The 22,606-nt window shown below is 41.4% G+C and overlaps 1 protein-coding gene across 12 annotated transcripts in view; it reads left to right on the top strand.

Annotated features, from left to right (window-relative positions):
- The window catches only part of HTR2C (5-hydroxytryptamine receptor 2C), a 211,870-nt gene that overhangs the window by 164,719 nt on the left and 24,545 nt on the right, over positions 1-22,606 (top strand). For all 12 annotated transcript variants that reach the window (XM_014877233.2, XM_088172902.1, XM_088172899.1 and 9 more), the window contains one exon: positions 5,267-5,909. In XM_014877233.2, coding sequence (XP_014732719.1) covers positions 5,525-5,909 — 385 coding nt within the window. In that variant the 5' untranslated portion in view covers positions 5,267-5,524. The remainder of the gene's footprint in view (positions 1-5,266; positions 5,910-22,606) is intronic.

Here is a 22,606-nt window from a genome sequence, read left to right as displayed (position 1 = left end):
TTCCTTTTGGACAGAATGGTAGTGATTCATTATTATGACCCTACAAAATATCATTGCTTGAGCTCATATCTGAGAAAATCCATTTTCCTCTTGCTGTGAAAAAATGAAATACTCTTTTTTCAGTTTACAAGTAATTAAATAGTAGTTATTTTCTGTGTCAGAGTTTTAAAAAGACTAGTGAAAAGCTGTGTTTTAGGAGGTTTCCCTAAGGTTTTATCAAGTGTTTTTTACACTGATTTATCTCCAATACCTGTTGGGAAAAATTCCAGAATGTCTTGCAAAACAGAAGAGGAAGTATCAAATTCTTCCTTGGAAAGAAAATCTCTAAACAAAGTGCTAATAATGTATTCCCAAGTTCAAGAGTAGCTCAAGAAAATAGACAAATTAGGCATAACCACTTCTCTGGATTGCAATTTCAGTTAACTTTGCAGTGTGTATCTACAGAATAACCATTGGGTTTTGACTTTTCTTTCCCCACTGCAGTGATTGTGAAAATGTTACCTCTGTGTTGGCAGCGGAGGCATTGCTTTCAAAAGACAAGGAGATTTCCTGGTGCTGCCAAGTGACTCAAATGAGTTGTGGCTTTCCAAAATTGCCACTTTTCAGAGAATGCTTGAACTGTAGGATGCTTAGACACAGGTGACCTCAGCAGGTGTTTGAAGGTGAGGAGCTGGCCCTGGTGTGTGCCTCTCTCTGGTGTGATGGGGCAGGAGCTGCTGCAGCTGCAGGGCCCTGGATCCCACACCAGGCACACTGGAGTCCTCACAGCTGTGGTCTCCCACTTGTAAATAAAATCATTTTTATTTCTGGCCTTGGGGAAAGCAAAGGGGAGAGGATGTGCTGGTCTCATCCTGAGCTTGAGCACTAGGGACAAGCACAGGGTGTTTATCCAAGGATAGGACCTCAAAAGCATCCCCATGCTGGACAGCTTTGCTCAGAAGCACAATTCTGATCCAATTCTATAGAATAATTCCATCTGAAAGGGGCTTTTTGAAGGTCTCTAGTCCAATATCAAGGTGCTCAAGGAAGAAATTCCAGGTTAGATGGGGTGTTTGGGGGTAGATCCCAGCTGTGTTCCAAGCTTCTGCAAGGATAGAGATCACACAGTCTCTGTGTCCCACTTGTCTGACACCTGCACTGAGATTTATCTATTTCTTTTCTTACTTCATACGTTATTTCCTTAGATCTATCACTGCCACAAGTGCTTCTTGCTTTGCTGCCCAATTTTTGGAAGAGTCTCCCTATTTCCTCTGTAAGTACTAGCAGGTAGATGTAGGCAGCAAATACATCCCTGTTCAGAGCTTTTTGTCTGGGCTGAACTAAACCCAGTATTTAATGGGCTTCCTCCCACATCCCCCTGGTCATCTCCATTGGACTTGCAGCATTCTTGCACACTGTTTAAAAATAGAACTGTACAGAAATAGGGATGTTTCCTAGTGCTGCTACAAAAAGGAGAAAGATAAGTTCCAACTGCCCAAAATATAGAACTCTCTTAATATAAAAATATTACTTTATTGAATCACCAAAATGAAAGTGGCCTTTGCAAGTTTGCCATGAAAATCTGTATTTTAAAGCAACCTTCTGTTCCAAAAAAGTGAAAATTAAATTGGCAATGGATTAAAAAAAAAAAAAAAAAAAAAAGATGCAAATAGCAAGAAATGCAGGGTTTAGAGTGAAGACTGAAGCCTTAAATCTGCCTTCTTGAGCATAAATTGCATATTCTATTATATGATTTTAAATTATTTGCCATTTTGAAAAGGGTTCATGGAGCTATAAAAATTTATGTCATCTGACTATCTGGCTCAGATAGTTGTGAACTATCTGCAACTGTTTTCCTGTCAAAAATTGCAGTACTTGCAGTTCAGTTTAGTTGACTTCGGATTTATTTTTTTCCCTGATGTAGGTCTACCATCAAAGTCAAGGCTGAAGGAACAACTTTTTAGTTAAAAATGTTTGTTCTTTAGCAGTTTGTTGGCTTTCATCTGGTTACTGGGGAGATGTGAATGTGACTTGGAGAACTGGATCCTGCCCATAGTTTGGGAGGAGAAAAATCTCTCTTGCATATGGCCTTTGTACCCATTATGCCATTGGATGTTTCTTGTTTTTCTTGTGGGGTGGAAATTGCTGAAAGTCATCACTTTTGATAATTAAGTACTTCTGGGGATTTTTTTCCATCGAGACTGACCATGAACTAATGTATTATCCTCAGTCTGCCTGAAACTCAGGCTCTTTGTTTTGGGCTAAACTGACAATCCTTGATTTCTTACCCAATTTCAAATGCACGTTGTTGACATCCAGGGTGTGAGTCCCAGAGGTTTCCTCAGTGATTCACGAGAGCTCAGGAGCTCTGCAGTGTGTCCAGGAGAGGCAGGATCCTGGCTGGGGGCCGGGGAACATCTCAGGTTCTCAGCAGGCACCTGTCTCTCTCCAGAAAAAAGTGCTCTGAGCTTTGAAAGGTAAAACATCTAAAGATGAATGCATTTAATTCAAAGGGAAAAAATAATTGTGTTTATTCCAAGAAAGGTTTGGGTTTTTTTCCTTTCAGCAAGTGTAATGGTGGTAAATATTCCCAAAGGCTTGTGAGCCCCCCCAGTGCCCCACCAGTACAGGCTTATTAACCACTGCAGCTTCTGTTTCCCTCCAACTTACCCTTCTGAAATATCCAAAAACTCCAGCATACCAACCTCTGCTTTAAATAATTCATGTGTTTCTTGATAGACAAAAATGGTTTTCTACATTCAGTTTATTTTAAGCTGGACTTAAAGACTGAAGTCAAAGAATGTGCCAAAAGAAATTGCTATTTTACTTTATCAAAAAGCAGGAGCAGCATAGAAAAGAACTTGGTTTTGCTGAATGTTTAAATTATAATTTTAAGGACTGTCAGTACTAGATTGAACTGGAATTGATGATTGACCACAAAATTCGGTATGTGTACTTTGATGTTAGCTATTGGAATAAAAAATCTGTGATCGGCCCATGTTTCAATTTAAAATTATGGAGATGGTTATTAAATAAATGTAAAATCCATTAATAAATTGTGAATTATTTTTCTGGTACAGTGGCGTGCTTAGAAGACTGTAGCTGAAGGAATTAGTCATAAAGATTTACCTTGAGGAGACTGAGGGATGCACTGAAAAGGAAAACTGATGACTTCAAGACAGGATCTGTGTAAAATAATAACAAGAGTATTAGCAAGGCAATAGAACAGTTAATTCTGAAGATGGAGCCCAGTCGAGCATTCCCGTAGTCAAATTCCCACATGAGATTTCAAACTGAATATGCAAAATGCAAGAGAGAGTGACTCTGCTTGCCATTTCTGTACACAGACTTAAGCAGTTATAAAAATAAACACTTTTAATTCAGGAGCCTTATTTTGGAGTTGTTTTGTGTGGTGTGGTTTTGTTTGGGGGTTATTTGTTTGTTTTCATGATCTAGAGTTAAGTCATGTCCTGTCTATGATTCTTTGGCTGCCAAGTGTCTCCTTCATTGTGGAAAGGTGATTTGGAAAAAATTGTTATCACAACTTTGAATTAAAAGCTACATTTTGAAAAAAAATTCTGAAGTACTTAGAAACTTTCTAGAGACTTTTTTTTTGGTTTTGAGACCAGCTAAGTTGGAAAAAAATAAACGGTCCAGTGACCACTTGTTCATTCATCTGCATGGGCAGCTGCAAAATTATTTTCTGTGCCCATCGTGCAAAACTTCTTCCTAAATATGAGGTTTAGAGACCCTCTGGGAGTAATTAACTACAATGCAGAAGCAAATCTGGGTTCATTGTATGAACTGCTCATTTAAGAAATACTTTTGTGCACAAAGCCCATTAGCTTCATGAATGTTAAACATTTTATTATAGGATTCTGAGCACTTCCTATTTAAATGAATTCAAATGCAATCTTATGAATTACATTTAGCTTTTGATACCTGGATAGCCAATTGCTGTGTCAGATGTGTGCCACAGTGCATTCAACAGCTAAAATCTGGCTTTTATTTTCTTATTTATTTAACAGTGATAGAACAACTCTTTTCCTGTGGACTGCACAAAGAGTTGAGGATATGCTCAGAAGAAGTAACTTGCTATTGATTTTATTCTGCTTGCTGGTCCACTTCCATACCACTGTTCAACTAAATGCTTTCCTTTTGTGCTTTCAGCCCTGTGTGGTTGTTAAGAGCTTAACTCTAATTCAGAGGAAGTGCAAAGCAAAACTGCTGTTTTTCATCAGTTGTACAGCACTGGCAGTCAAAATTATTCAATTGCTGAGTACATGATTTAACCAGGACTGGGAATACATGCCCTTAGCTTTAGTGGGTGCAGGCATGTGCCTGAAGTCAATAGTACATTTAATTTACCAAATTAGCTCAGTGCATGAGGCTAAAGGACTTCAGAAGCAGCAGCATGATGTTCTCTTGCCTGTGTTACATGGGCAGTCAGGGGTCATAATCACTGTCAATTACTTTTGGAGTGGCAGAAATCATGTGAGATGCTGTGAGGAAATCTGTCTCCGCACTGTGTGGGATGAGGGTGCTGGGACAGTAGTCCTGAGCAGCAGACTGCTGGGATTAGGCTTACTGCCCTGGCTGTGTGCTCTTGATCAGCAGGAAGCAGTGGCACAAGAACAGGTTAAAAGGAGAAATAAGTGCTTAGCTTTTATGAAAGTTTGTCCTTTATTTTCTCTTTACTCTTTGTTGTCCGTTTGTTCCAGAAGGATCATACAATATTGCCTAATAGATGTTGCATCTTATCCACCATTCATTTCCCAATAGAAACCAAGCTACAATATTTGTTATTGTAGGAGAGTTAATCATTAAGATACGAGGGTTTTTGCAACACCTTCATTTTACCTCAGAATATATAAAATATATCCAAACCCTTCCATTTAAGGTGATGGATTACCCTGTGCTTGGCTGCGCTATCTGGATTGGTTGGAATTTTGTGCAATTACTATTTTACACAGCAGCAGAGCATCTGTGAAGTGGATATCAATTGAAACATATTTTGCTCTTCAGACTTGCTTTTGCAGGTTTCACAAAACATTTAATTAGTGATAATCAGCTTTTAACCAGCCAGAGCACACTGATGTGATTCTCTGCCTCTCTCCCCCATGATTTTAGGCATAGTCTGTACCTTTCAGATAAATTGCTTGCAGTCTGGAGAATGTCCTAGCCAGCAGCAAGGGGAAGAATAAGGATGTCAGTTGCATGGGGAGTAAAGAAGGTGCTGTGTATACTGTGGTTTCAGTGAAGAATATCCTTTTCCTTTGCTTTTCAGAATGGTGAACTTGGAAACCAGCTGGAGGTTGCAAAGTCTCCTTTCTCTTGAGGTTGGTGGCCAATGGTCGTCATCTACCATACCTAAGGAAACTAGAAGAGCTCCACACTAACTTCTGTAAGGTCTACTTCACTATGGAAGTTCAAATGATTTTCTGGCTCAGGTTTTGTGATGTTCGGCATCTGCCTTGGACCTGGAATTTGGAAAAGGGATCATCTCTGAGGCACGGTTAAGAGACAGAGAAACCAGCCCCAGACAATGAGCACTTTAAGTAGCACTGGAATATTACTCAGCTTAACAACAGTGTCTGTTACACTGGATTTTAGTTTGCATGGTGGTCTGATGGCTTGGTCCTTAAGCAGCAATTTGACTCTGAACCAGAGTTTGCCTACATCTGATCCTCTCAACACCTCTGAGAAGGGCGAAGCCTCTCGGATGTCCGTGAGGGAGAAGAATTGGCCAGCCCTCCTGATCTTGGTTGTCATCCTGCTGACCATTGGGGGAAACATACTGGTAATTATGGCTGTGTCCTTGGAGAAGAAGTTGCAGAATGCCACAAACTTCTTCCTGATGTCACTGGCAGTAGCAGACATGCTGGTGGGTATCCTGGTCATGCCCGTGTCGCTCATTGCAGTTCTGTACGGTAAGTGCCTTCCCTCCTAGTTTGAATATTTGCTCTTGCAGGGAGTCCTCCGAGGCTTCAGCAAGCTGCTGCCCCTGATTTTCCCTGTGCTGGTAGCCTGGGGAGCGTCAGTGTGTGCTTGGTCATGGGTCTGTGCCGAGGTTCATTCTCTGCTAGGAGCAGAGTTTGTGTTCAGGCTGCCAGGAATGACCTGTGAATAATGTCAGACGGGGATTCTTATTACTGAGGCCACCAAGAGGATCTGAGACAGTGAGTCAGCTTTTCACCTTATGGTTGGATTGCCCCAAAGCTGAGCTAGGACAGAAAAGCTGAGAGTGTTCACTGTTCATGACCTACCCAGCTCTAAGCCGGGTCAGGATCTGTCCTTGAGCTCCCACTGCTACGGTCAGTGGGATTTGAGCAAAAATGTGGATCAGAAAGGAGGTTTGCACTAGTAGATTTATTATCCAGATAAAAGCCTTCACTCTTGGCATTTATACCTCAGCTTGCCTTGTGCCTTTCAGGGGGTCATTTTGCCTTTCCATGCCTCAGTTTCCCTATCTCTAACCTGAGAATGTGCTCTGTTTTAAAGCACCCAGGGGCCTGCCTGTAGAGGTGTAAACGTTTATTTCTCCCCACATTAGGGTCAGTGTGTTTGCAGTGGAGTGGGGCATCGCTCCTGCACACAAGTGTGGAATCACTGTTGGCACCTCAAAGTAAAATATCAAACACATCTAACTTTCATCTGTCTGAGACTCCAAATCCCTTTGTTCAGTGTGGTGCCGGGAGTCTCCATCCCTTGATATTTCAAAGGGGTATTTTGCTCTCCTCTGTATCTCTGATCCTCATGTTTATGTACGCATGTATCAATTTTATAATCTGTGTATTTCATAAATAAAACTTACTAATATTTGAAGTCTGTTTTCAGATTTTCTTAAAAAGGTATTTTAATATTGGTATTTCTTGGAAACAAATAATGCTGTTTACTTACAAATTTGATTAGAAATTGGTTTACTATCCTATAAAATAAAATGTAGGGATATTTATCTGACTTCTTCACTTGCCTAAATGAGTAAGTCTGGCAGAGATTAATTTCTAAAACACATTGATCAAGCATACATCATTCCAAAGCTTATATAACTTGTCTACAGTGAGTTAAATCAATATGTGATTTAGGTACAGGCCTAGCTACAGAGATCTTATGCACACAGATCTTTTATTTTGAACTGTCAGAATAGTTCCATCTCTAAATCTTGTGTGTATTACAACATGTGTATTTTATTTTTAGCATTTTACTCCAGCTCCCTGGAGCTTGAAGGGGAGTATATAAATACTAAATTATGTGACTGACCTGCACTTGCATAAATTCTGTGTTAGCCAGTGACTCTAAAAAGGTGAATTTATGGAAGTGGTCTTCCTACATACATACTTTCAAGGTCTTTGGAAACTAATAGAAATGGATTTTCTGTTCTGCCTAGAAAATGATTACTTAAGGTAGTTTAAAGGTGTAAAGCATGCCACCCTTCTAGCAGCAAGGAAATATCACTGATTTGAAGAGGTATGGTAATTATCCCCCTTTTTTGCCAGAGAACCAGTATTGGCTGTTGATAGTCCAAACATTTCTTTCGCAGACAAACAGTACTATGTAGATTTTTTGGCAAAAATTATCATTTCAGGACAGGCATGGAAGATTTGTGGAAATAGTTTGAGAATTGAGGAGGCTGCTGGGGCAATGCTGGGTACTGGACCAAAGCAGGCATATCAGCTTCAGGCTTTGTGAGGGGAGGAGGAGGAAAAGTTCCATTTGGGGAAAAACAAACCTCAGAAGAACTTATGGATTGATCTGAGCAGGATGCTAGTGAAATAATTATTTATTAGTATTTAAGCTACAAATTGTGGAAGTAAGGAGAGGGAAAATGTTTTTACATCAGCAGAATTCTTGGGAGAATAACGGGGGTGCATGACCATGGACTGAGCAGGGAGCGTGTTACTGCTTGGAAGCATCATTGTGAATGTTCAGTCATTTTTACTCTGTATATTTTACCTTGTTCATTCTATACAGGCCACATAATCTTATACTGGGCTGTTTCAAAGTCAGCCATGTACTGTACTGGGAAGTGTATGCAGCTCATCTCTTCCAGATTTGTAGAAGTCACTTTTAATTTATGTAATCAGAAGGGAACCTTAAAAAACGCATATAACAAATAAAGAGTGAAGAAATTACTTTCAAATTTCCACATCAGCTCTCTCAGCCCCAAAGATGAATTCTAGTTGACAGAGACTTATTTCAGAGTAGGCTCCTTTCCTTACTTTCGGGCTAATAAGATAAACGAAGTGGATTTCACTTCAAGCAGAACTAGAAAATTGAATAGACACCCTCCACAAAGACTTCTGGTTTGCGGTGGTTTTGTTAATTAAAAGAAGGAAAAATCAAGTTGTTATTTAATTCAAGAGCCTTATTATAACGGAAGGGACAGCAGGATGCAGCATGATGGATTTTTCACCAATTAATCAGGGCTCGGATATATTTATCAATTAATCTTTAAGTGTCTTACAGTAATCGATGAGTTGCATTTGACAACTGAGAACATTTTCCCTGGCATGCAGTTACTAAAGAACTAAGCAAATTAGTATGCTAATTAATAAGCATGTGTTGGGAAGAGTAAACGAGAAATGTACACAGTGTTTCATCTCAATGGAGAAATGCCTGATTAATTAAAAATACTGGTATATTTGTAAAAATACTGATAGGGCATCAGGTATCTTACACATGATGGAGCTTCAGACAAAAGGTGGAGATTGTGTCCTCGCCTGTGAGCACTTTAGGGAAAAGCAGCAGTGGGTTTACATCGTGTTATGTGTTTATGAGCAAGAAAGAGAGGGCTGGTGAAGGAATGCAAGAGAATCTCATCAGCTGATCTGAGTGGAGGTTGCAGAGGACATTAAGCTTTCTTGGTTCTTGCAGAAGGTTCACAGCTGCCAACAAGTTGTCAGTGTGGCCAAGGAGCAGTCAGCAGACCCTCTGTGACTCCCAGTGCAGGCTCTCTCTTCCCTTTGTGATGCTGGGGGCTGATGCAGCTTCCAGGGGGGCTGGTGTGGGATGCAGTATTCATCAGCCCCAGCTGCCAGAGCAGATTTACACCCACATTATTGTTATTATTGATAATTACCATCATTATTGTGTGGTGACAGAGATGTGCTGAGGGCTTGGGCAGACTTTGATGCTGGTTTCCCTGCAGAGGAGGGAAGAAGTGTGGTTCAGCACTTTGATGTGACATTCAGGTATCTAGAAATGATCAGGCATTTTAAAGACCATATCAAGTCACGGCCTTAAATGCATCTTGACTACACCAAGTTCTAGCTGACAGTTGCATCACTTTCAGAAATTATTTTTTATTCCTAATAGTTTTAAATGCACAATGTTTCTGTTTGTGCATAGTAACCACTACATTTTCTTCTGCTAGGGTGAGAGTGAATGGAAACTCCTACACTGCTTGCACTATCTCTGTCATAAATTCAGAGATGGGATTTTTTTTCTCTCCAACAACACCTTGTACCTGGGGTGTGTGCAGTGAAATTTATATCCAACAGGAAATGTTAGTTTGTCTTTTGACATCAGTAGGATCCATCAGTAGGCTGCTACACTGTGTGTTCAGCCAGCAGAATTTATTCTCTTTCCAAGCCCCTAAGCTTTCTTGTAACCTCAGGTAACCTAAATAATTCTGTGAAATCTGAAAACCCACTGCATCATTACTCACCCTCTTTGCAGATTATTAGACATATAAGAAACTTTAGTTGAGATAGTCCTGCTACTGAATTTTCTCCACATGAACAACTGCCTGTTTACCTAATGTGACAAATGGGATTAAGTTGTGACGTATCTGTGTTGCTGTTGAGAAAGAAAGCTCTGTATGATGTGCCCTGAATCCATAGAACAGCTTCTTTTCTGCTACCCAAGGTTTAAATTGTGCTTAGAGTGAGAGAAGGGAGGGAATACTAAAAAGATACTCTCTGTATCTCATTGAGTATGGGTCCCTGGTTGCAAAATATTTTGAGGCAGCTAAATGTTAACTTGCAGGATTTTTCAGAGCCACTGAAAATGTGCACCCTGTGATGACTCTCTGCTTGATCACGTATGGAAACAGCATTAGGAACCTACACAGCTTTGGCTTGCGTTGGTGGAAAACTGATGGCTTCTGGTCAAGAGAGAGTCAAAGGCTGAAGAGCTGAAATTTGCACAAGAGCTCAGGACTGGAGAGGCCAATGATACCTGTCAAGAGGAAGGAGTGGATGTTCCACACCCTTTCTCAGCAGTGATTAAATCTATTAAACTTATATTTGCATCACCCTCTTCAAAAACATTTGAGTCAGAGCTTTTAATTGTCATATTGAAAGCTGGATTTGCTCCACACACATAAATTTCCTCTTAATTTCATTTTTGATGTTGCCTGAGCTTATCCGTGCTTTATGTCTGGCTTTTTATCTAGTTTATTTAAATTTTTTTTTATACTTTTAATTTTGGACAATAAAGACTGGAAGCCAGATGAGTGAGGAAAGTGTCATTATCTGAGGAGTACAAAGCACTTCGAAGGAAAGACCATGGTGCTCCATGGTACTTTAAAGTAATATTCTCACTACTCTTATTATAGCAGAATTGCTTTTAAAAATTGTCAGAGCAATTTAACTTACTGTAGCCTTTTGTTATTCTTTCTCATTATTTTGATGTGTGTTTTTAGTGATGTCTTGTCTGAAAATCTCCTCAAGATTTTATATGCTTCATTTATGGGAGATGAGCAGTAGAATTTGATATTTGTGGAATGGCACCAATATGAGATGGATATAGTCTTTTGGACTTTATATACGTGTATTCTTTCCTAACTGATGAAATTTCACTTGTTCATCCATGCAGCAGCCCCATCCCCAGGACTTTCTCAACAGGCAGGCTGTATATAGCTCTAGTGCAATATTCTCCATTGAGATAAATACTTCACATGAAATTAGCAAATTAACATGAATATTTTCTATTCCTTTTCATGTCTTTCCTTTTATCTCAATTAATTTCATAGAAATAAAAAATCTTCTAGCCACTCTTCTAGAGGCATGTTGCAGTTTTATAGCAGTTATGCTAAGAACCCCAAAACCAGCTTGTAACCCTGATGGTGTGTTGAGGGTTGACCAGGAATGAAGAAGAAGCAGAAATGCTGTAAAACCATGGATGCAGTTAAGCTGTTTATGTGGGCACAAGTACTCCATGATACAGACACGGTGCTTAAGGCACTTTTTATTTTTAGTGAAGTAAAATGTCCCCAGTAACACTTGTACTGATTGTTACTCTTGTCTGGGAATGTTCATTTAACTGAAGTGGCTTCCTCATACACACCTTTCTAATTCCTGTTGAAGTTTCAGTCCTCACCAGGTTGAGTAAGAGAAAGATCCAAAACTGAGCAGCCCATAAAACTCATCCCTGATGAGCTGCAGCTGTGCTACATAAAACAAGACAGCACTGATAGTGAGGTTCTGTTCTGGGAAGAGGACATTGAACATTTTTCTGGTCAAGCTTATATCTCGGCTTGCTTTCTGCTGAATTCCTCCTTTTGGGAATGGATTTTGGTTACAGGACTTGCAAGTAATGAAGCAGTCCATAAGTAAATTTTATAAATTCAGGAAAGCAAGTCCTGTTTGCTGTCTGCAAACATACGGTTGTCAATTTGGAGGTTGGTTTTAAAAATTTGTCTTTTGAAGAGTGTCTCTCAACCTAAACTTGGGTAGAGCAAGAAGAGGTACAGAGTGCACTTGGATCTTCTGGAAAGCAGTTTTTCCTAATTTCTAACACCTTCAGGTGCTAGATCTGTCTGTCTTCTGGTAGATTAATTTATAACAGTGTTCAGCACTTGACCTGACATCACTTCTTTGGGCAGATGGTCACGTACTTATTGGCAACTGAGCTGCTTTTTCTCCTTATGCTGCACCTCTACAGACAGATTTAGAAAGCTTGTCACTTTTAATATAATAAGAACCAACCCCATAAAAATTCAGATTTTAGTAAAACCTTGGCTTGTATTGTAAATTCCCCCTAAAAATTCCATGGGGATCTGGTGTAAGTCTTCTGTATGGATATCTTTTCTCCCCCTCAGGACAAATCTGTCCTTCCCTTAGCAAGCCTATGTGCTACTGGTAACTTTGCAGTATTATCATGGTAAGCAGGATGTGACAGCCAGAATACAAATCTGAGAGGAGCAGGCAGTAGGTCGCCCCAAGTGCCACCTGAATGGCATCCTCGGAGCCCTGTGCCCCACCAGGAAGGACAGCAAGGACCTGGTGTCAGCAATCCCCCAGCTTTGTCTGGCAGTATGGTTTGAGTCTTTCCTCCACCCCATGTGAGAGCACAGCCACTCCAGACCCTGACCCAGGCCAGGCTCTTTGCTGTGTCCAGGGTGTAGGGGCCAAAGTCAGAGCAAGTGTTTGGGGCTACAATTCCTGGGCGCAGCCAGCTGCAATTATCCCCTGGCCTCTGGGATATTTTGGAATCCTTACCTGCACTGCTGTGTGTTAGCTGAGGCAGTGTGAGTGACCTGGGGTTAATAACTGGCTGTGGCACGTTCCACATGATGTTCTGCTGTGCACTTTCCATCTGGAAATGGATGCTGTTATTCTTCATTAGCTGCTTTCCTCAGTCCCCTGTCCCCTGGAGCTGCTCTGCTGCACTTTGTGGGAGCCTGGGCTCTGTTTTGCCATGCACCACTCGATGTCTTATGGGAAAGGTTGAAATAAGGGGCTTTCTCTGGCTACTGCTCTGGAGGCATCCCGAGTAGCATGTCATGGCAAATAAAGCTGTTCAGACTGCTTTTGTCTAATCGCACTTTTAATTGAGGCTGTAGAAATGTATCTATGTCTGCAGCACTTCTCCTGGGAAGCTGGAAGAGGGATGGGGTTATTCTCATTGTTGGTGAGGTACTTTGCAGCATGTGGAGCCCAAGTCCCCATTCTGCCAGGCTTATGGTGATCTGTTGCAAAAAATTAAAAATTTAGCCAGTAGCACAATGATCACCGGGGTGTATCAGACTATATTTCAAGCCATAAGCTAGAATTTCTGTCTTGAAAATATGTATTTTTTAATATAACTCCCTTTTTGCAAAAATCTGGTAACTTACACATTTATTCTAATGCTGAATGGAAATGTATTTCCAACCCTATAACACTGCTGGGAAGCTCAAATTCTATCTAGCACATCCAATCAGCAGAAGCCATTCCAGGGCCATGAAGCTGTGAGATCTGGTCTGGAGTTTGCTGGTGTGTGCCATGAACTGGGCAGCTCTCTGGAGCCTGTGGGGAACAGGACCTGCTTTCTGTGGTCAGCAAGCACCTTCCTCTAAGGAAAGGGCTCAGTGTGTCCATCTGTGATGCCAGCAGCTCTGCCTGAGCTCCCAGGGTGCCCCATCTCACACAGGAGCTGTTCCTACAACTTTTTGCCCATTCCTCAGGGTCATTTGCATGTGGCAAGCCTTTCCTTATTTCCAAGAGGAAAGCAAAGGACCCCTTGCCTGAGGTCTCTGATCTTGCTTCCTCTGTTGCTGAGCTCTGGATGATGCAGCAGAGGGTTTGTGATACAAAGATAATTGTCACCAGAACAAATCAGTGCCAGCTTCAGAGTTTCAATGGCACCTTGCTTACTGCTGTGGGTAGGGCCTGGCAGTTTTGTACCAGGTCCTTGTGACTCATTTGAGCTCAGCTATTATCCACATTTTGGAGCATTAGTTTATAGGACTCTGAAGACCAAATTCTGCTGTCAGATAAAAAGGCAGAACAGTTGCTATTTAATTTTTTTACCACCTGCCTCTTTCTTGTTATTTCTTCACCCTGTGCCACCTGTATATCATCCAGCTCTGACTTTGGCTGGCTTCTTGGAATAGGCAGAGATATTCTTCACTGTCGTCTCTGTATTTGTTCCTTTTGACAAGAGGATCTTGTCAATCTGCCAGCATTAGGAGAAAACATGAGAGAACAATAAACATTCCACATTTGTAAACATGCTTTTTTTGCTCCTCCAAACCCCTTGCTGTTAAGCAACCAGCTCCTTTTCCTGCTGTGGGTTAATGGAGCTTTTAGCCTGCGATCTGCCAGGGATGAGGCTGCTGCCCATGGAGCTCAGGCTGCTGCCCATGGAGCTCAGGCTGCTCAGTCCAGCACAGAGGAGCAGAGCACAAACACTTCCAGCAGCCTCTGTTTCTGGTAGCTTCCATGGTGAGGGCTGGTCGTCGAGGAGGTTCTGTGGCTGCTCTCTGTTGGCTGCAATAAAATTTACAGATTGCACACCCTGTGAGTCAGATTGTTAGATTTAGATAAATAACACCCCTCCAGACAGGTGCAGAGGATCCCAAAGCTCCCAGGTGTGCCCTCCAGAGCAGGGTGCCCATCAGGGAATGAGGGGTCTGTGCCAGCATCCCAGCCTGGCACCGGGCAGATCAGGTGTGTGTGAGCCACAGCCTTGATACGTGGCAGCACTGCCAGACTGGGAGCTAATCCTGGCCTTTTCAGGAAAATGTGCTTGTGGCCCAGATTTTCACAGCTTGCCAAAGGATACTGCAGAGATTCATTGTTTGCCCCAGGGGTCTGACAGTTTTTTGCCGACAGAGGTTCTTGCAGAAAGGCCTGAACAAAATCAGTTCTTATAACCTGCATGGAAGCATGAGACCTTATTTCTGAGATTTAAAGTGACGTCCAGTACTTACTTTTTTCCCCCTTAAATATGGAAAAATGAAAACCAGGAATGCCACAGAACACCTTAGATTTTGTTTTCTAGATGGATTTCTCCTCCATTTTGCTCAGTGGAAGCAGGCTACAGGTAAATAGCTGTAAACATAAGGCACCTGGGAATGGCTTCCTACAAAATCCATGAGAGGAGATTCTGACTATGCTAAAGTCAGTGGGAACATTGACGGGACATGCAGAGAGGCTAGGGCTTCTGCCAGAGCAATTTGCTGTCTCCTCTAACCTCTTCACTCTCTTTCTGCCTGGTTATGACTGCAGCTCATGGCATGACTGCAGCAGCATCTTTCACCTGAGATGGGTCTGAGATGTTTTGCTGCTCTCCCCTGAGTCTGAGGAAATCTCTTCTGCCACTGCAATGCAGCTCCTTTCATGCCATGGCTGTTCATTAGGTTTAGTATCATCAGAGCCAGTCTCCTGTTAGAGCTTTATGGAATTTACAGGTAAGAGAAATGAGCTGGCATTTGCCCAGGTAAGGTGACCCAGAGTTGCACAGTGTGGAGCCTTCAGCTCAGTGCTGGAGTGTGCTCCTGTTCGGGCAGGGACTGATTCTAAAGTGTGTTTCTGTGGGCATCCATTTGTTTAATGTGGATTGGCATGAAAAAAGCTTCTTGTGATTGCCTTTGCATTGGCTTGGTGGGACTGGCTCTCCCTAAAGTTCTTGTGTTTTGCTTTTCCTGCTGCAAAAGGAGTGAACTCCTCTCTTCTGGGTTGGCTGAGACTGCTGAGGGCTTTTTGTTAATTTCATTGATTAACTTGATTAAAAACCAAAAATGTTTAAAAGATAAAGGAAGCAAACTCACCTTAGAAAAATATTATGCTGAGCTACATAATTCAAATAAGAAAGTGAAATCACAAAGATCACAAGGGGAGTTTTCCTGATCCCACAGGAATGCAGGATTGAAAAGAACTTTCCGACTTCTTGTGTCCTATTGCTACCAAGTATCATTAAGACACTGAGCTGCTGCAGTTATATCTTCCATTTTTCAGAGCCTCTTTCCTTCCAGCTGCCTTCTTTTGGGATATTTAGGATAAAATATGTGTGTTTCAGTGTGTAGCAACAGAAAGCCAGGACAAATCTCTTAGCGACTTATGAAATCAAAACCCTTAACTTTCTTGCAAAGAAGCAGTTTTTAATTAGAAAATCCTAACACTGCAGTGTGAAAAAACAGAGCCTCCATTCACCTTCGTACTTTCTGAGAGGCAAATGTGCTTTGAAACTTTTCTTCAAAAGCTGATAAACTGGGCTGCTTTCCCTTTTGAGATTTATCCAGTGCAACCTGTTACCAGAATTTCCTCTCTTACAGCTCTACCAGGGCTCAGGAAGCCATCATGGGGTCAGCTGTGCCCATCAGCCCTACACTGGGTAAGGCTGGGCAATGAGTGGCAATGAGAGCAGGCTGCAGAGCAGGTTAGGTAACAAAGCCCCAGTGTGCTCTTGGTGAAGTGGGGGTGAGATTTTTTTCAGCATTCCCAGCTCCACAGCTCAGCTGGAGATGTGGTGTCACCACAAAGCACACCATAAAAGAGATTCTAGGTAAGCACAAGCCACATAAACTATCACCCAGGTATCTCAGGATGTTTCCTTGGATGCTACCTCTACAAATGTGGAGAAGAAACTGGTAGAGTCCACTTTTGCCCTGCCTGTTCCTAAGAGGTGAAGGGAAATGTTAAAATACTTTAGATTATTTCAGTGGAGTAAATTGTATTACACTGGTTGAACATATGGCCTTATATTTTTCCAGTTTACCCACAGCTCGTATGTTGCATCCAATCAGGGAGCTGTTTTTCATATTTTAGACATCAAATTGGATGGGTCTGTCCTGCTTGCTTGGTGGAATTGAGAATTGCCCAACCAAAATACATCTTTTATGTGCAAGAATGACTCATTAGTTTTGAATTACACTAATTTAAATGTTTTTATTTAATGCAAATAGTAAAGTTTTAGATCCAATTTTAATTTTTATTTCATCCTTTTGCTTAAAATTTTTTGAAGATGCAACAAGTTTTAAATTTCAGAGGAGTGTAAAGACCCCAAAGTCTGTAGTGTGTATAGTTACATTTTTGCTTTATAGATCTCTGTTTTACTGATGTCAATTTAAATACAGCAGCAGTTTTAATGCCGTCAGTGCAATCTTCTCATGCCCAATTTGCTTCTACATCAGTGAAGCTAAATGTGCTTTAAAATGCATGAACCTTTATTTACTTTTTATGACAATAGCCTGTTGGATCCAGTAGGAGCTTTGTAAGTGCATTGCCTCATTGTAATTAACTTTTATGAGTTTAGTTGAAAAGAAATATAAACTCACATGCTCTGTAGCAAACCAGAAATTGATAGAAGATAATGGGAAAACCAGAACTGTTATGTATAAGAAGAAAGACCCTATGATGGTAAACTGTTCCAGCAGTAAATTTGGTGCTTCATAAAGGCACTAGGCAGATCATGGAGATACCAAATAAAATGAAGAAAGGTTATGTATTTTCCAGAGATTTAGCCTCATCTGAGAGGAAGAGCAGCACCAGCTCCAGGCACTGGAGCCATGTGAGACACAGATGCCCAGAGTACTCCTTGGGTATGTTTCATCCCCATTCTTAAAATTTTAAAATCAAGAGAAATGATTTAACTGGAATTGCAAACGTTTTACCAAGACTGAGTTAATTTTAGTCTTTGCTGTTTTACATACAGGTTTACCTGTGTGCTCCTCATCTGGAGAAAAACCCAGTTAAAATGCTCACTGCCTCCCCAGCCACACCACAAAGCCTGGTGTCCCAACACCCCAGTGAGCAAGGGAGCTGCCTGCACCTGAATGAAAGAGTAGCAACTCCTCTTAATCTTTACCCTAACATTAGTTAAGTGAGAAATAAAATATTCTCCACTTAGAAGCATCATATTTGTGACCCAGATTTTAAGACATAGCTGTGATCATGGGTGAGCTGTGATAGAGGAGTGCATCTCAGTGGCTTCTGCCACTCTGTCCATCCTGAACACCCCATACCAGTTATTGCTTTTACTTATGCTTTCTCTTACCCACAAGTTCCTTGTTTTCCTTCCTAGAAGGTGACTGCAGCTAAATCTAGCAACACTTCCATGCACCAAATATCTGAGATGTATTATCTCATGCTGAGAACTTGCTCTCTTGCTAACCTCAGCAGAGTGAAATTGGGCTGAGGAAGTAGAATGTGTTTCTCCACACTTTTCAAGGAACAGCCACAATTTCCAGGAACGTTCCTATTGCAGTCTGTTGTAAAGATTAACACATGGCTTCATTTTCCTGGCTGCAGCTGCAGATAGCAGAGAACTCGAGGGAAACCCCAGAACCCCAAGGCTGGTCAGCTGTATTTCTGTTCTCTGTCTGGATTTAACATTGAAAAGCTCTTTCATCCTTGTTCAGTCTCTGTTCTGTGTTAACAGAATCGTTTAGGTTGGGGAAGACCTCTGGGATCATCAAATCAAACCATAAACCTGACACTACCGGGGGCACCACCAAGCCATGTCCCTGAGCACCACATCCTTGTATTTTCTGAACTCTGACAGGGACTCACATCCCATCACTTCCCTGGGCAGCCTTTTGCAGTGCTTGACTACCCTTCAATGAAGAAAATTTTTTTGTAATATGCAATCTTAACTGCCTACAGCACAACTTGAGGCTGTTTTCTCTCATCACTTGGGAAATTTGCTGTTTGATGCAGATGGATGCCTCATCTGCATTTTGCTCTTCGATGTATTTGTGTACATCCTGACATATTTGGTGCTTTGTCTCTATAATGTTATGGGAAGCACTGTGTGAAAAGAAGTAAAATTTCTTTTTAGTGTATGGTAACTTTATGTGATCAATACAATAATATCATAATTTCTTGCCTTAAGGGCTTAACCTGAATGCTGTTGAAATGCCAAGACCTGATCAATAGACTGCTGCATTTTTAGAAGACATGGATTTTGTGGACCACGTCAGCTTTTGTGTTCAAAAAGATGGGCAAAATCACTGCCATTGGGCAGACCAATACATCTACAGACAGTTGCTTTACACAACATGCAAAGAAACACAGAGAAGTGAGATGAAATCTCTAGTACTCCCTTGAATATGTTGTAAGACAAATATCCCAGTGTAATATATTAGTTTAAATTATGCATGTTTCTACGATTGGGTCACAATTAACTCAGAATTAACTTTTTCATTCTACTTCCTTTCCCATCCGTCAGTCGAATTGATATAAAATTCTACTCAGCAAATTATTATTTTACTGTCTCTATCCAATTCGTGTGACATATTCCTTGAAATTCTCGTTCTAGAGTTGTCTATTATTCATTAAAATACCCTCATAAGTTAGTTCACTTCCTTGAGACATAACAGTAAGAGTAGCAGTAAGTTCCCACTTTGTGTTTTATCGGCACATGCTGGGAAACAGGCTCTATGTGATTCATCTGCTTGCATGGAAATTAAATGAAAATTACATAGATGGAAGAGGGACCATATGCCAATTCCTCTGCCTTGCACTATTTTGCACAAAATACAATCTTTTCCTGAATGGACAAATTACAAGGGGAACTGAATTAATCTTTACTGGCTATTCTGCCAAAATTGCCATTGAAGATGCTAATGGCAGGAGGGGAATCTGTGCATGAACCTGTCATGGAGACTAGGCTGTCATTAAGAATACGTGCTACATTGAAAATTGGGTTTTGTGCATTAGTTTCAAAGATATATTCCATTTTTCCAGTCTCTGTGTTTTCTGGTTGTAACAAGTTTTTTTGTTGGAAAAGTTTGCTGTTCCTGCAGGCAGTCTGATAAGCCCAGTGACAGCAGTGAGTGAATCTCTCATCCAAGATGCTGTCTTGCTTCCTAGATGAAAAAAGTTCAGGACTAGAAAGTTCAATGAGTAAAATACAAACATGAAGTGTTCCTCTATCAGCTCTTAGGTGTGAGATTTGATGGGCAAGGCAGGATGGTTGATAAGGCTCTGTTGATTCATGGTTGTTTATTTGGGTGGTTTGATTTCCATTTCTGTTGACATATTGGTGGGAGCCTCAGTTCTCCAGCAGCGCTGGAGTTATCAGGACAGACCAGCTGTTATTCTGACCAATACCTCCCCACCTTCTGATGTATATTTTGTTCTGCAACGTGTTTATTTTTGGTAAGATTTGGGTGGTTTGCTTGTTTTTATAAATGTCTATTTCCATCCTCAATCAGAGGCAGCAGCTGTATGGAAAGGTCTCGGTGTTGCTGAGATATGGAAATTGTATGACAGGCTCTTACCATACCTATTTGGCACCCACTGGGATGCAGGAGACTGTAAATGCATGTCTGACACCCATGAATATTAATGGCTGGTTCTGGGAGGCAGCAGACTTCTGCCCTTCTGCCTGTGCATTTGTTCTGAATGGAAATTACTTCTCGCTCCACTATTTAAATTTTGGATTTGTTGGATAAAATTTTGAATTTTCCAGTTGGACTTTTGTTGATTTCTTCTGATCAGTCAATTTGAAATTAGCAGGAAGGGAGATTGCATTTTAACACAGGAGAAGCCAAGAGCAGTGAGTCTACTTTCTTGTTTAAATCTAGCTGGCTATGTCAATCCAAGATGCACAGCAGCAGAACAAGATTGATTGATAGAACACAGCAAGTTGATGTTGACAAGCATGAATACAGGAAAAAGAACTTTCAGGATGAAGTCCTTTAAATATACCTTTTACACCTTACTTTATCTACTTTCCATAATGATTCTTCCAAGATTTTCTAGTCCATTTTGGGATAAGTGCCTCTTGTACCTTGGGAGTAGCTAATTATACATAGCAATCATATTATTCATTTGTGTTTGTGAAACTTTAGACAACAATTAGAATTTTAGAATCATAGAATATCCTATAAGTTGGAAAGGACCCTCAAGGATGATTGTGTCCAACTCCTGGCCTTGCACAGGAAACCCCAAAAATCCTACCATGTGCCTGAGAGCATTGTCTAAATGCTCCTTGAGCTCTCTCAGGCTTGGGGCTGTGTTTACTTCCCTGGGCAGCCCCTTCCAGTGCCCAGCCACCCTCTGGGTGAAGAATTTTTTCCTAATTTCCAGCCTAACCCTGCCCTGACTTGGCTTCAGGCCATTTCCTTGAGTCCTTCATTGGTCACCAGAGAAGAGATCAGTGTCTGCTCCTGACATGGGGAAGCTGCAGACCTCAGTGAGGTCTGTTCTCAGTCTCCTTTTCTTGTGGCACCCAAAACTGTCCCTAGCACTCAAGGTGAGGCCACCCCAGTGAGAGCAGAGTGGACAATCCCCTCCCTTGACTGGCTGGCGATGCTGTGCCTGATGAACAGCACCTATTTTATTATGTTTTGCTGGATTATTATGTTAACACATTATTTTATTATTGTAGTTATCACTGGGTTTGATTTGTAATCAAGTGGAAGATTACACTGTAATAATAGTATAACCATGATAATAAAATAATGTTGCACTTGATTACAAAGCAAAAACAAGCCTATCAAAACCCCCAGTGGTATAACTTAACTAAATAAAATTTCTTTAGTTTCCTTTACCACCTCATGAGACCACTATAATTTTCTGGGTAATGGTATTCTTCCTAATATATCAGTACACCCACGCTTCATTTATCCATGTTAAATTAAACTTCTACTTCATGTTAATGGAACTTACAATAGGCCTACAATTTCTGCAAAACTCAGAGGAGTACAACTGTACCCAAAGGGTGGTCACATGTTAAGTTTCACTTTCTCTGATGTTACCTGCCAGGAATAGGGTCCACATGCCAAAACATTGTTATGGGAAATGGGATCACTTGTCCTGAACTGCAATTTTCAACACAGACCTTCTCAGCATTCAAAACTGGGTATTTGCATAATTTGTCAGAGATAGACAAAAAGTCAGGCAGGACTGATGTTGCTGCCTGTTTGTTTTCTTTTTGGCTGAGAAATGTCACCTGAATTTCAGGAAGTGAGGATGGAGGTACATGTGTTAGCTTCATCTGAAGTGTTTCTAAACCTTTGGATCTGTAAAAAAGCCATGCTAAGTTGACTCTTATGTGCCTGATCCAACAGTTTCACAACAATTGGGCATTTTATAGGCTGTATGCACTGCAGTAGGAAAACACCATAGCCTCAGATTAAATCACATTCCAACTTCAAGTCTTTTATGGTGGACTCAGAGAAGTGAGTAGTTTTAATTATTAACAAGTTGTGCACAAAATGCTTACAATAATGGAAATCCTTAACATCATGTGGTTTTACGAGTTGGATTGTGGCATACATATAAATTACCAATCTGTTGCTTGGAGTATAGGGATGATTTAAAATTATGTTTCATTAGGCTGGTTGGGGTGTAACAGCTCATCTTGGAGGGCATGCAGTGAGCAGGGCTGCAGAAATCCTGTTCTAGTCAAGATAAACACTGCAGCTTCATTCACAGCCAGCCTTCCCAGACCCCTGCTTTCCCAGGGGTGCTTTGGATGCTTGTGACAGGATGACCTACCCTTTTCACAGCAAGGGGCTTGGGACAAGCCAGCTTTCTCTGAGCATCATATCCAGGTGGGAGGTTGATTCCCAGCCAGTCTGAGTGGAAATTCCTACAGGAGGGCCAGCAGCTGAGCCCTCTCTCATCTGTAGCACTGGCTGAAGATGGAGTTATCCTGCAGGCCTGGCAGGTGCAAAGGAAAGAACTGCAGCATGCCAAGGTGAAGGCTGCAGGCCTTCTTCCCTCCCAGGCTTGACACAGAGACATCCCCAGACCATGATTGTCCACACTCCCCACCAAGGTGCTGGATTAAACATGAGCCTTTAATGGTGGGCAGAAGTGAGGGAGGGTTGCAGCAGGGGCTCTCTGCTCACACACCCATGTCCTGGGCGGGGTCTGGGCTGTCTAGGAAAGCCTCCTGTGCTGCTGAGAGAAATGAGCTCCCTGGCAGGCTTATCAACCAATAAAGCTTTCAGACCTAGTCTTCTTGT

The sequence above is a fragment of the Sturnus vulgaris genome, chromosome 14 (genome assembly GCF_052056855.1).
Source record: "Sturnus vulgaris isolate bStuVul1 chromosome 14, bStuVul1.hap1, whole genome shotgun sequence".
Classification (NCBI taxonomy): Eukaryota; Metazoa; Chordata; class Aves; order Passeriformes; family Sturnidae; genus Sturnus; species Sturnus vulgaris.
The sequence above is the reverse complement of the archived record's forward strand: the minus strand, read 5'-3'. Positions and strand labels throughout refer to the sequence as shown.